Genomic DNA, 14,465 nt, shown 5'->3' on the forward strand with positions numbered 1-14,465 from the left:
ATGTTTTAACCATCTTCTTTCTTCCCTGTATTGGAGAGCAGTTCGGGGATGGCAACCACATCTGTCAACAGGATTGAGCACCTGTTCATGAGCCTGTGGCGGAGTGGTTACACGCCAATAACATCCCAGTAATGGACTGTCCTGCACAGGGCCCTGACCTGAATCCTATAGAAGACATTTGGGATGTTTTGGAATGCCGACTTTGTGCCAGGCCTCACCAACTGACATCAATACCTGTCTTCAGTGCAACATTCCGTGAAGAATGGGTTGCCATTCCCCAAGAAACCTTCCAGCACCTGATTGAACGTATGCCTGCAAGAGTGGGAGTTGTCATCACGGCTAAGGGTGGGCCAGCACCATATTGAATTACAGCGTTACCGATGGAGGGCGCCATGAACTTCTAAGTCATTTTCAGCCAGGTGTCCGGATACTTTTGATCACATAGTGTAGGCAGAGTACTTCGAAAATATCAGGTTAAAGTGATCTTTCTTCTTCCAACAAAAGTCCCGGGGCTTCTGGGATCAGACAAAGACGACGTAGAGTTGCGCAGGGCAGGCGTTTATAAGATTCCATGCGAGTCTGGCAACTCGTATATATGGCAAACAGCATGCACTGTTTAGAAGAACGTACACCATTGACATGCTTGGCTCCTCCAGCCAGACTGACTGGGTCAGCGCAGTGGTTAGCACACTGGACTTGCGTTTGGGAGGGCAATGGTTCAAACCCGCGTCCAGTCATCCTTATGTGGTTTTTCTGCGATTTCCCTAAATTGCTTAAGGCTAATTCCAGAGTGTTTCCTTCAAAAGGGCACAGGTGCTTTCCTTCATCTGACCTTATGCTCCAGATTTAATGACCTTGTTGTTGACAGGACATTAAACACTTATCTCCTCCCTCTCTTCCTCCAGCCAGAATATTCGCTATCACAGAATACTGTATTTCACTTATCATTCGAAGAAATACAATACATCAAAAATTGTAGTCCATACTTGCAAGTTCTGAAAATTCATTATCAATGAATCACTAGAAATACAAATGACTGAGGCTCTTATCCATCATAAAGTGGTTTCCAGTTGAATTGTGCATGGAATACTGTCACAGAAACACTTTGTGTTCTGCATAGCTAGCATAGTTCTGCAATTTTAGTATGTGAATATCATTGATCTGACATAAATGAAGTGAGTTTTCACCATGGATGACACTCTCAGCTGTGCACAGGCTTGCAGCAAAAGCTCATGCACTCTTTTAACACACGCACTGCAACAACTGGGTACTTCACACATACTACACTGGCATGTTTTTAAATGGGTGGGGGAGGGGGGGGGGGGGGGGGAGCACCATTTTATTGCCCCAGTACACACCTGAAGATGACAAGATGACTCCGTGATGAAATATTGTGGCAGCAGGCTACTAACATCTGGCAATTTGCCTGAAATTTTATGGAACATCCTACCGTATGTGTGATGTGAAGTGACATGATAGAAAAAAGGGATCAGGACATCCATACTGCTCCACATCATTCAGTGATACTACTCGTGATAGCTCATTCTGTGTATGGAGAAACATTACTTTTGTGGTACTATTTGATATAAGAAGTACTTATTATGCAAAAATATCTGAATGTATTGGATGTATTTGGCATTACTTCATTGTTGCTTACATCTATAACTTTTTCTTCCAGGTGGGGGAAACGAGACAACTCCAAGAGCTGCCAGTGCAGGCACATACAGCCGCATGCACAGCCGTGGCAGCAGTGTGGCTGATGATCCATATGTACCTATGGGACGCCCTGCCACAGATGATGGTTATGTTGATATGGACAGCTCACATAGTCGTAAGTACAAGGGTGTGAAGTCCTGTAAAGGGTTTTGAGGAGTCATCCCTTCATTTGATTGCTTCATTTTAACAGCTGTTGGTTTGTGTTTTATAACAAAACTTCAACTGGAATTTGGTTTTACTGGATTCATGATTTTGTGTCAGAAAGGTCACAGTTCACAGTAATTGACAGAAAGTCATTGAGTAAAACAGGAATGGTATCTAGCACTAACCACGGAAGTGTTTATATAGGTATAAATGATTTAGGAGACAGTGTGGGCAGCCCTCTTAGATTGTTTACAGATGATCCTGTCATTTACCATGTGGCAAAGCCATCAGAAGATTAAAAGCAATTTCAGAATGATTTAGACAAGGTATCTGTCTTGAGTGAAAAATGTCAATAGTCTTCTAGAGTATTGCTATGTGTTTTGAGATCTTTACCAGATAGGATTAAGGAAGGACATTGAAAGAGTTCAAAGCAGAGCAGCTCGGTTTGTGTTACTGCAAACTGGTGGACAGAGCGTCACATATGTGATACGCAGTCTGGGGCGCAATAATTAAAACAAAGCCTTGTATAACTAACTTTTCCACTAAACGTAAAAATATTTTTGTTGATGCCAACCTAGATAGATAGAAATGATCATTGTAATAAAATAAGACAAATCAGAGTTCACATGGAAAGACGTAAATGTTTTTACTGCCTGCTGTTTGAGAGTGGAATAATAGAGACATAGCCTGAAGGTGGTTCAATGAACAATCTGCCAAGCACTGAATTGTGTTAAGTTGTAATCGTTGCACCAGGCTGATGGCTGCTTGTTGGATATATGAAGCAAGCAGTGCAAGAACGGCAATAAAACAAGACACTCTGCTACATTTAGTAGAATACCAACAAAAGACTGCGTAGAAAAGAATATAAGGTTGGTTGTCAGATCTTGCTCTGAAGTGTGAAATAAATACTCAAGGCTCTGGAATGAGTCTTCCGTTTGCAAAAAAACTAAGACTAACAGCATGTCTGATAGAAACTAAAGTTGTTTTCCATATTCAGTTTCCATATGGAGCAAGTTTTTCCCACCAGTTGTTGTGTAGTTTGTTTTTGCTCACCAAAGATGATGACTGTATGTAAACCAACAAATCGATTTCATATAACAACTAATCTGATTTGTGTATGTAAACCAACAAATTGATTTCATATAACAACTAATCTGATTTGGTCAGCCATTACCAAGTATACTCTCTGTCAAAATAATATCATAGTCTTAAAACAAATTATGAAATTCTTTGCTAAACACGCCTTATTCTATAAAACTATGAAACACTAACAGATGCTTTTGGCCTTCAGGTAACAAGCCACAATAAATTAATGAAAAAAAGAAGGGATGAGGCAACATCTTTCATTTTGTTTGTATGGACCTTTGCGTATTAATAATGCAACAGCACATATTACATTTTTCTTGTCTCTAGACATGTTGCAGACGATGTGAATACACTGAGAAATGTTTACTGCCGGTGTGGACAGAAACAGAGACAAGAAACAAAGTCAGAAACAGATGCAAAACACTGTAGAAAACAATGTTTCCAATAAGGACCTTTTTCCAGTGGCAGTGTGGATGCAGATTCACACTACATTTTGCTGTGGTAATGTCACTAGTGGGATTCTGACTATCGACTTTTGCAAGTGCTTGTGAAAAACATCAGGGTGCACTGTGTGTATTTCAGTTATTCATTTTCTTTGTAGTGTGTGACGTGCGTGCGCAGTACGCCATTTCAGAGCAGTGGTGCATCGAAAATATATCAGAAATATGTCACACTTACCATTAAATGTCAATTAATAAAGCATCAATGATGTAAGGCTTCAAGAGATTTTGTAAAAACTAATGCACTATGCAAAATTCTGATGCATAAGCTCTAGTGTAACAGAGAACATCATGGTTGCTGAGTTAGAGGTTATAGGTTTGCGACTTGCTCCATGCAATCTCCCCCCCCCCCCCCCCCCCCTCCCCCCCCAACTTAATGTTGCCATCACATTCTGGAATTTTGTTATGGTTGTAATACAGTATGTATGTGTTGTTACACATTTCTATGTGGGCAGAGAATGAAGGATGAAATAAATATTTTCCAGTTTATTTCCAAACATGTGGTGCTTTCCGAGTTGTGGTGATGCGGGAACCAAAGAGGACAGCTTACATTCCTGCAAATAAAATGAGCAGCTATAAAATTCATATTGTTCATTGTCAAAAATACTTCACTGTTTATTTCCGATTATGTGATGATTTCTGAGTGATGGTTAGACAGGAACCTAAGGGACAGCTTACATTGCTGCAAGTGAAACAGTGAGCAATAACATTTATATTCTTCCTTGTCATAAATATTTCGCATGTTGTGCAACCACAAAGAGTTCTTGCTACAACTTTGAGATTCCCCCGTCACTAACACAACCATAAACATCAACTTCACGCTACAGCAGTCAAAAACCGATAGCGTTGTTCCTGGTCGCCTTCACAATGCCAGCACATCACAGTTAAATCAGTTCCTGCAAAAAGTAGTGTGAAATGTACCCGACCCATTTTCGCAGTGAAGCTAAACTTTGAAAGTTGCAGTCATTCATTATGTCAACATTTCCTGTCTCATGCCCCCCCCCCCCCCTCCTCAGTGACCTAAATATTCCCTTAACTCTGCCATCAACCACGGCATGAACCATCTGGCTTTTCTGCCACTTGTAACTCGTTCAGTCACATCAAATGTCAATAGGAAGAAAATAGGACAAAGTCAAGCGAAATGCTGAGTAAGTACATAGAATTGAGACAACCTTATTAGGAAGAAATGTAAAATCAGAGAATTTTTAACATTGATCTTATGGGTTGTTCACAGGGCTACAAATTTATGGTGTAGAATCGCAAAAAACATAAAATCAGAGAACATGAAATTGAAGTTCCACAGTATTTGCAAGTACAATATATACATGTTCATTCTCCCTCATTAGAGGTGCATTGGGGTACATTATTAAGTAAATTCCATAGTGTGTATATGTATGTGAATTGCAATAGTTACAGAAAATATAAAGTACACCAAACAAAATTCTTCAAGGATTGTGAGGGAATACTGTGGGGATAATGCAACCAGTTGTTGAACTAAAACTGTACTTAAACAAACAATAAATTATGTATTACTTGACTAGGAAAATTTTAAAATTCTCACTGTACTTTCTGGTCTTTAAATTATTTTTGTTTGTTGAGGGTATTAGTTGGCTACTTTCTACAATCAAGCAGTCTATCTTTTTCTGCTTTGTCCTTCACCGCATTCTTTCTTTCTCTTAAATGGGCATTAAACAGTGATCGGTTGCTTTCACCGGAGTTGACATGGTATATGAACCTTGTTTTAAATTCTCTCCCCATATGTGCAATATACCACGTACAACTACTGTCATATTTTGTTTTGTATACTCCTGTAAGGTTGAACAGAAATTTCGTAGCAGTATTGAGTCTAATATGAGAAACTGTTGTTTTACTTTGCCAAAAGGAGACTTTTAATTTGATTTTATGGAATAAGTGACTCGCCTCATCTGAAACATATCATCTGCAAGATAATTCAACTCAAGTTGTTGTCAGTTGTTGTTTATTCCCTTTGTAAGGAAATCTGCTGTTTCACATTTAACTTTGACTGCTTTTTCGGCATACAAGTTACTTTCCTTTTTTTTAAAAAAAAAGAATTTGAAATGGAGTGTACACATGTTCACAGCTACTTCTTTCAGCAAGTGTAATTGGGATTTGTATTCTCTTTTAAGAGATATTTGGCTCATTTTCCATGGTGAAAATAATTTTATTGTGTTGACCATTAACAGATGAAATGAAAAATCAGCTGCTTAAAATGTCCCCTAAAATAAAATCAAGGTAAATTTAGAAAACCTAAATAGTATCTAAATAGTAGACCTTGGCGTAGTGAAATGAGGGAAAATGAACCAACAGAATAAGTCAGTAGAATACATAGCAGTAAAAAATGGTAAACATTTTTAGTCTCCTTTGTCCATAAATTTGAAGTGATTTATGAAAAGAATAGTGTCTTGGTAATTCAGTTGTCTCTCTCTGTCTATAGAGAGAGAAAATCCTCTGATTAGGATCTGATTGTGATGGAATTTGATTATTCTTGTGTCATTTCTAAAATTAGACTTAGTTTCATTGTGCAGTTTGTAACATAACAACACCACAAAGGAAAAAGTATAACAGTGTGGTTTACAGAATGCAGTGGTAGCAATTTTACATTAGACATTTTTGGACTAGCCTTTTGAAGACAGCATTTTTAAGTGGTGGTGATTAGAATATGTAGGAAATCGGTTTGAGAAGTTTCTGAACCCTTCAGGATTTATTGTTTAATGGATAATAATGTTTTCTGTAGCACTGTAAGTAAAGCTTTCATTTTTACTCAGTACTTATGTAATGTTTCACATTCCATGTGTTATTCTGAGGTTTCAGTTTTTGTTATTCACTTAGTGCCTTATGAGCTCGACTTTTTTTTATATAATTGGGACTCTCATTTGCTATATGTTGTATAAGGAATTGGAATAGGAATTTTTACATGTACATTTCAGTTGAATTTTGTATCTAATCTTCAAATAATTACTAATATCATTCCTTAAAAAATGAGGCTGATTATACTTACTGCTAACTTTGTTGTCTAAACAGATCTTCATCATGGTGAAATGTCCCCAAGCAGCAGCTGCTCAGTTACATCTGGTACACCATCAACCGATCTCCGCTTTTCAGAGTACCACCTAGAGAAAGTCAGCTCATACTTCACACCCTCAGAAGATGATGATGCATCGTCTATTGATCGACCAATTCGTGCATATTCTGTGGGGTCACGGGCAGACACTCGAAAGACAAGCAGGTTAGTATTATGTGCTTTTTGAGACTTTCCTGCCATAGTAACTAATGGGCATCACGTTGGATAATGTTGTGGAAACTGCACGATATTTCAATGAGACAGCTGCTTGTTGTCTTCAGGGGCTTATTGAGATGTTGCTGCAATGGCTCACCAATGTATACGCTGACTCGCCAGGAAAGTGTGGACACCCAGGGGTGGGCCTATAACGTCCTTGTAGGCGAATCATAGAGCATGGTGATGTCCAGTGCCCTCTGCCAGAGAAACGAGTCACGGTCTTCATATTCGTGGGGTGGGAAAAGCACAGCCACAAATCGTGGCCTAGCATGGACGCGGGCAAAGCGTTGGCACCCAGTTTAAGTGGGCAGACTCTAATTCTCCATCTGTGTAGAGTCGGCTTCGTTTGTCTTCGGCTGACGATTCCTTAGCACTGCTGATACTGGTTCCCATGGATTGCTGAGTTGAAATCCTATGTCTCTGTTGATCAGTTCCTTACTTATACTATTTTGAATGATTCTTTAATGATGCAGTCACAATACGTGGAAGCAGATGGATCTTTGTCTTTCCATAGTTCATGCTATGTCTCATGTCAAGACAGTGTTCAGCCACAGCAGACTTTCCTGGCTAACCTAATCAGGTGGGACATCTATGTTCAGAGCATCTGTCCTTACCAGTGCGACATATCTGGACAGTGTATGATTTCCCACACTGACGTGGGGTTTTAGTCTCATTAGACCTAGATTGTCCTTAAGAGAACTTAGCATTGTTTGCACTTGTGCCTGGAGGGTGAAAGACATAATTTATTTGATGTTTCTTGAACAACCTTTTGTCAATCTTAAAGGACAGACTACCAACAAAGCGTAGAAATACCATCCTTGTGGAGATATCCGTTTCTTCTGGCTGTTCTCAAGCTTTACTGCATGCAGATTGAAATACATTCCAGAACTGTTTATCGGAGTGGTACACAAAACATGTGAGACCACTGTTGCAGAAGCAACGAAAAAAGCATGCCAAATTCAGACAATGCAAAATCACCAAGACTGGCTAAGTTTCATGGAAGTTCAAAATTTAGTGCGGACATCAATGCGAGATGCTTTTAATAGTTTCCACAATGAAAATTGCCTCAAAATATGGTAGATAACCCAAAGAGATACTGGTTGTATGTAAAGTACACCAGTTGCAAAAACAGTCAATACCGTCACTGTGCGATAGTGCTCGAAATGTTACCAATGATGGTGCCACTAAAGCAGAGTTACTCAATACAGTTTTCTGTAATTCCTTTGCAAAAGAGGATGAAGTAAATATTCCAGAATTCAAAGCCAGAACAGCTGTTAGCATGAGTGTCAAAAAAGTAGATATCTTGGGTGTTGCAAAACAACTCAAATCACTTAAGAAAGGCAAGTCTTCTGGTCCAGAATGTTATACCAGTCAGGTTCCTCTCATAGTATGCAAACACAATAGCGCCTTTCTTAGCAATCATATACATCCATCCGCTCATTTGATGAAAGGTCTGTTCCTAAAGACTGGAAAGTAGCACAGGTCACACCAATGTTCAAGAAAGGAAATAGGAATAACCCATTTGAATTACGGACCCATATCACTGACCTTGGATTTTGGAGCATATACTGTACTCAAATATTATTAATCACCTTGAAGAAAATGACTTATTGATACATAACCAACACGGATTCAGAAAATATCGTTCTTATTCCCGTGAAGTAATGAGTGCTGTCCACATGGTATCTCAAATTGACTCCATATTCCTAGATTTCCAGAAGGCTTTCGATACCGTTCCTCACAAGCGACTATTAATCAAACTGTGTGCATAAGGTGTATTGTCTCAGTTGTGTGACTGCATTTGTGATTTTCTCTCAGAGAGGCCACTGTACGTAGTGATAGACGTAATATCTGGCATTCCGCAAGGTACTGTCATAGGCCCTCTACTGTTCCTGATTTATATAAATGATGTAGGTGATAATCTGAGCAGCCCCCTTAGATCGTTTGCAGATGACGCTGTAATCTACTGTGTAGTAGAATCATCAGACAATCAATTCCAATTACAAAATGATATAGAGAGAATTTCTGTATGATGCGAAAACTGGCAATTAGCACTAAACAAAGAAAAGTGTAAGGTCATCCACATGGGTATTAAAAGAAATCCGATAAATTTTGGGTATACGATAAATCGCACAAATCTAAGGGCTGTCAATTTGACTAAATACCTAGGAATTACAATTACAGGCAACGTAAGTTGGAAAGACCACATAGATAATATTGTGGGGAAGGCAAAACAAAGACTGCACTTTGTTGGCAGAACACTTAGAAGATGTGACAAAGCCACTAAAGAGACAGCCGACATTATACTTGTCCGTCCTCAGCTGGAATATTGGTAGGATTGACAGAAGACATCGAAATAGTGCAAAGAAGGGCAGCTCATTTCGTGTTATCGTGCAATAGGGGTGAGAGTGTCACTGATATGATACACGAGTTGGGGTGGCAGTAACTGAAACTTAAGCTCAAAATCAGCCAGAAGAAATGGATAACTTCACAAGTATCTACCCTATGTTGGTGGCGTGCCCTTTAAGATTGGCAGGCTGTTCAAGAAGCGTCAAACAGAAAGAGTCTTTTGCCCTCCTGCACAAGTGCAAACTAAGCTGGATTCTTTCAAGAACAGCCTAGGTCTAGAGAGACCAGGCATGTATAAAATCCCATATCAGAGTGAGATATCATACACTGGCTGGACATGTCACACTGTTGAGGATAGATTTGCTGAATGTATATGTCATGCCTGATTGGATCAACCAGAAAAGTCTGCTTTGGCTGAATACATTCTTGACAGTAGGCGTAACATGAACTGTTAAGAGACAAATAGCCTTCCATCTGCTTCCATGTACTGCGACTCCATCATTAAAGAAGCAGTGAAAGTATGTATAAGTAACAACCTGATCAATAGAGACTTGGGATTTCAACTCAGCAAGACATGGAAACCGGCACCAGTGGTACTAAGTATTTGTTCCCTGCAGGTGAATGAATCCAAATTTACCCAGAGGGAGAATCAGAGTCTGCACACTTAAACTGGGCACCAACACTGTGCCTCTATGTGTGCTGGGCCATACTTTCTCCACATCACGAATGCGTAGACCATGGCTCGTTTCTGCAGCAGGGGATACTGTATGTCGTCGTGCTTTATGTTTCATATACAATGACATTATAGTCTCATCCCTTGGTACCTGCACTTTTATAACGAGTCAGCATATATATTGGCGAGCTGTTGCAGCAATACATCAATAAGCACCTGAAGATGATGAGCAGGTGTCTTATTGAAGTATTGTGCAGCTTCCACAATTATCCGACTCGATGCCTGTAAATCAATGAAACATTTCGTATTATTTTCAGAGCATTACATAGGGTATAAATGTTTGGTTATAGTGCCTATGAGTAAAACATAGTTCTTCAGTAGGAAGTGATTTGAGACACTTATACCTGGGAGTTTTCTGTAAAATATCATTTCTTAGTGCGCTAGTGACTTCTTCATGTCCTCTGTGGAACCTTACTTGTACACAGCTGCACACATACTTACCAGTTCCAGAACAATAGACAAGAATGTTATTGGTACCACAGCTGTACTGTTGCATGTGTCGTCATCCACATCAAGATATGGTGCACAGATATCTCTTGTCATGTTGCCAGTTTGCGAACCTCACATACGAATAGGTGAATGACTGAGTAGTGATGCACACAGGTGCACATACATTTTAGATTTGTAAATAATTTATTCCTTCATCTGAAAGAAGTAAGTAAAGGGTTGTAGGAATGGATACTTTGCAGAAACTGAGTTTGAATGTCATCCAGGAGCCCATATGAAGGGAGACAGTAGCATAGCACAACAGGAAATTTTACAATGATACATTGGTAATAAGGAGAGGGAGGGATGGAAAAGTAGCAAAGTGAGCAGCCAGGAAGCCGGAGATAGAGAAGGCTGTAGTGGAAGAAACAGTGTTTAGATCGACACCAGGAGTTGACAAAAATTAAAGTATAAAGAGCTTGCAGATTAAACGACACCAGGAGCTGACAAAAATTAAAGAATAAGAGCTTTCAGATTAAACAGTAGTAATTGGAAGAACATGAAAATACTAAATTGAAAAAATTTTTGTTTTACCACCTTTGAGGTACTGACACTGGGTAGAAGAATCTAAAGCATGCCTTATGCAGCAAGCTCCGAGGCCATAGAAGTTGTGATTCAATTTGTGGAGTGATGTGGGAAGGAAGTTTAAGTTACCAATATCAAATTGAAAAAGCTATCATCAACTAAACATAGGTTTAACACCACAGTATTTTACTAGGTGTGGACCTCTTTGAAGTGGTATGCTCTTGCCTTCTTCCAACTTTGAAATGACTGACTGAGCCACTTATGGGGGGAACATACAACTTATTGTGAACCACAAACCACAGTATAGCTTAGTATTTTTCACATTGATAAATTGTTGTCAGAAGCAAAAGAAAAAATAATGAGTGAAAAAATCCTAGGTCCAATTGGGAACCAAAGCCAGACGTTTGGATTTGTAGTTAGGCACTTAACCAGAGAACTGAATATGAATATGTAAAAATGTTTAAATGAATGTTCTGCCATTTGACTGTATATACCGTTCATTTTATTGTACAATCCTGATTTCAACCTTCGGCCATTTTCAAGTACTACACTGAATTATGCAACATATGGACCAGAAAAAAGGTAACATTATGCCAATACAATCTTTGCTCAGAGAGTGTTTTTAGAATTAAAAAAATTACTGAATTGTTTTAATTACATGTTAAGAATGATCAGACTTTCATAAATGAAATCTGTGTCAAAATATATTAGACTTTGTTAAGCAATGCAGGTGTCGCAACGTATAAATTGGAACATATTCACAAACTGTCTGGCAGAAATAGAGCAAACATATCTGCCATACAGTGAATAAATATATCTGCCATACATTGAATAACTGTGCCACAAAATAATCACCAAAAACAATCATTACATGTGCAGGCACTATTATCTAAAGCCACACTGTTGAATTTAGTAATCTGATGGAAGTAAAAGGTGAACATCGCAAGATGTTAGTTTATGTGGCCTATCTATGGTCGAATACAGAGAAGACATGTTGTAGGCAGTAGACCGGAGTTACATCAATGGAATAGGGTTCATATATCTTTGGAAGGCCATTCTAAGTTGTTCTGAGTTGTGTAACATAAACAAATGCATTTATACCAAGAAATTTAACATCACTGTGAAAGAGCTATTACACATAATAAACTGTATAGAATATTGAACATGAAATATAATTGTGCACTAGTGCAATATAGCTCAGTTGTAAAAACAACATGATGTAATGATCTGCCGAAATATATTATGAAGCGGACCTTTGGATCATATACAATGGTACTGTGAAAGAGCCTGCAAATGTTTACCATAAAAACATTGATACTATAATGTGACAATGTATTGTAAAGCAGTTGTGTGCATACTTAAAATGGAAATAACATTATATGTTGTAGCAAAGAGTTTATCTAAGACTCTTCCTCGTCCCCCATCCCCCACTTCTATCTTTGCCAATAGGTTTCTTCTTAAAATTCTGAACAACTTTTATGAATTGAAGAGATTGCTGTATTTATCACTGTTACCAGTCTTTGTAGTCACCTCTCTTTAATATGGTTTTACACCAAATTTATGTTTTCCTGGTTTGACTTCAATTATATTATTACCTGGCTTTCAGATTAGCCATAGTGTGACATGAATGAATTGCTATATTTATTACATGTTTTCATTCTTTTCTTTTATAAAGCTATAAAACGGCAATGTTTGAATGTTGTAATACATTATCATTTGTATAAGCATACTAGTTATAGCCTCATATTCTTTCTTTTTTCCCCCTTTCCTTATTTAATCTTGTTTCCTTACTTGCTCTCCCCCTTCCTCTCTTTCCTTTTACATCTTATATATTCCTACTCAATTTTCTTACATTTCCTATTATTTTTCTACTCCTTGTTCCCCTACCTTTCCCCCTCTTCTGCCACCTTCTAATACTTTCCTATACAATCCCCCCCCCCCCCCCAACTCCACCCCCACCCGCAATGCTCCGTGTTCCCTCTCCATTTCCCCTTCATCCCCAACACACACCCTACACTTCTATCTGTATTTTTAATTTGGTCTGGGCTGCTAATGAAAAGATGAAATAATTTATGTATTCTTTCTTTTCTCCTTTCTTTCTTTCCATATGTTATTATTTTCTTTCTTCTGCCCATGTTACACATGCATTTTTCTTTGTTTTCTCCTGGATTGATTACATCTCCTCACTCCCCCCTCCCCATTCTCTCCTTTCTTTACCCTGCCCCTCACCCCTCCATTACTACACCAGACTATTTTGGGACTGCTCTATCGAAATTCTGCTTTAAAAATCATTTTATTTTTAATGGGGAACAAACCAACACTTTCCTTCGACACTGGAAGTCAGATGAAGGATGTGATAGGCACTATTCATTTGGGCTACCCAAGCTACACATTGCAAAAACACAGTTGCAAATATCTGCCAAAACACCAGAGAAAATGCACCTACGACTCTTAGAAGAGACATTGTATATCTTTTCAGTGTGGTACTTGAAAACGTACAAAGGCTAAAATCATGATTGTACAATAGAATAATCAGTATACATGGTCAAATTGCAGAACTTTGGGACTCTAGGAGCAGTTTCAACCAAATTTGGTATTAATATAATGTACTCTGGAAAATATATTATTGTGATGCGGGAGGAGGGAGGTGATAGAAGAGTCCAACTTCAGCAAGGAATGATAGTCAGTATAGGAGGGAGGTGACATTGAAAAATCAGATTGACTTCGGTGTTGAATCCAGTTATTTGGTATTTTGCTAGGCTGATTGGTGACAGTTATGCTGACTTTTTGCCCCATATGCTCTGGTGCTGGTGACATAAAAGTTGTCGATAATTACAAAAATTAATGTTTAACCCATAGTATTCAAGGTTGATATGTTGAGTGGTAACCACAAGAGCAGATTTTGAGTAGTTGCATGATATTTGTTTGGATAAATGAAAAAGAAATGATGTAAATAAAATAACAAAAAACCAGATACATAGAAGACAGTTCTTTCTGTCGCTGTGTATGGAATTACTTCTTACCAGGTTGTGGTGCATTCGAATATACAACAGCCCAGGGATGAAAATTTGGTGACACAGAACAATGAAAAATGGCTATGATTAGTGTCATATCCAAAGGGTTTGGTGTAGTCGGCTGATTGGAAGAGTCCCAGTAACAGTTAACCTTTACTGGCGGTGTAGGGTGAATAAAACTAGGTTACCTGGTGATGAAACTAAAACTTTTGAGCACTTTTGTTGCACCATCACAATTTTGCGAACATAGCTAATCACCAAATGTCTTAACTAAATTCATTGTATGAAAGTCATGACTGCAGTTTAGCAGTGTGAGACTAATGGAGCACACGCTTATCTTTCACAGAAGTAGAAATGACTGAAATAGTGCTAACATATCTTATGTCAAATCTTGAAATTCTTATCTAAATGTATCTTATTGCTATAGGATATTCTCTGAGTGAGCTCAGGTGATTGCTATAAACATAAATTAGAGAGCAAACACTATTTATTACTAGAGAGAAAGTTATTGGTCATATCTGAGAATTCCTTTTGTTGTTTCCTCACAGAAGAGAACTTATATATTGTGGCAACTCACTAGACATTGTAGATGATGAGTTGGGATGTGCATAACA

General features: G+C 38.4%; 1 protein-coding gene across 5 annotated transcripts in view; it reads left to right on the forward strand.

Annotated features, from left to right (window-relative positions):
• LOC126334930 (insulin receptor substrate 1) overlaps nt 1–14,465 on the forward strand; it is a 211,636-nt gene that overhangs the window by 157,080 nt on the left and 40,091 nt on the right. For all 5 annotated transcript variants that reach the window (XM_049997664.1, XM_049997666.1, XM_049997667.1 and 2 more), the window contains 2 exons: nt 1,679–1,831; nt 6,489–6,693. In XM_049997664.1, the coding sequence (XP_049853621.1) occupies nt 1,679–1,831; nt 6,489–6,693 (358 nt within the window). The remainder of the gene's footprint in view (nt 1–1,678; nt 1,832–6,488; nt 6,694–14,465) is intronic.

The sequence above is a fragment of the Schistocerca gregaria genome, chromosome 2 (genome assembly GCF_023897955.1).
Source record: "Schistocerca gregaria isolate iqSchGreg1 chromosome 2, iqSchGreg1.2, whole genome shotgun sequence".
NCBI lineage: Eukaryota > Metazoa > Arthropoda > Insecta > Orthoptera > Acrididae > Schistocerca > Schistocerca gregaria.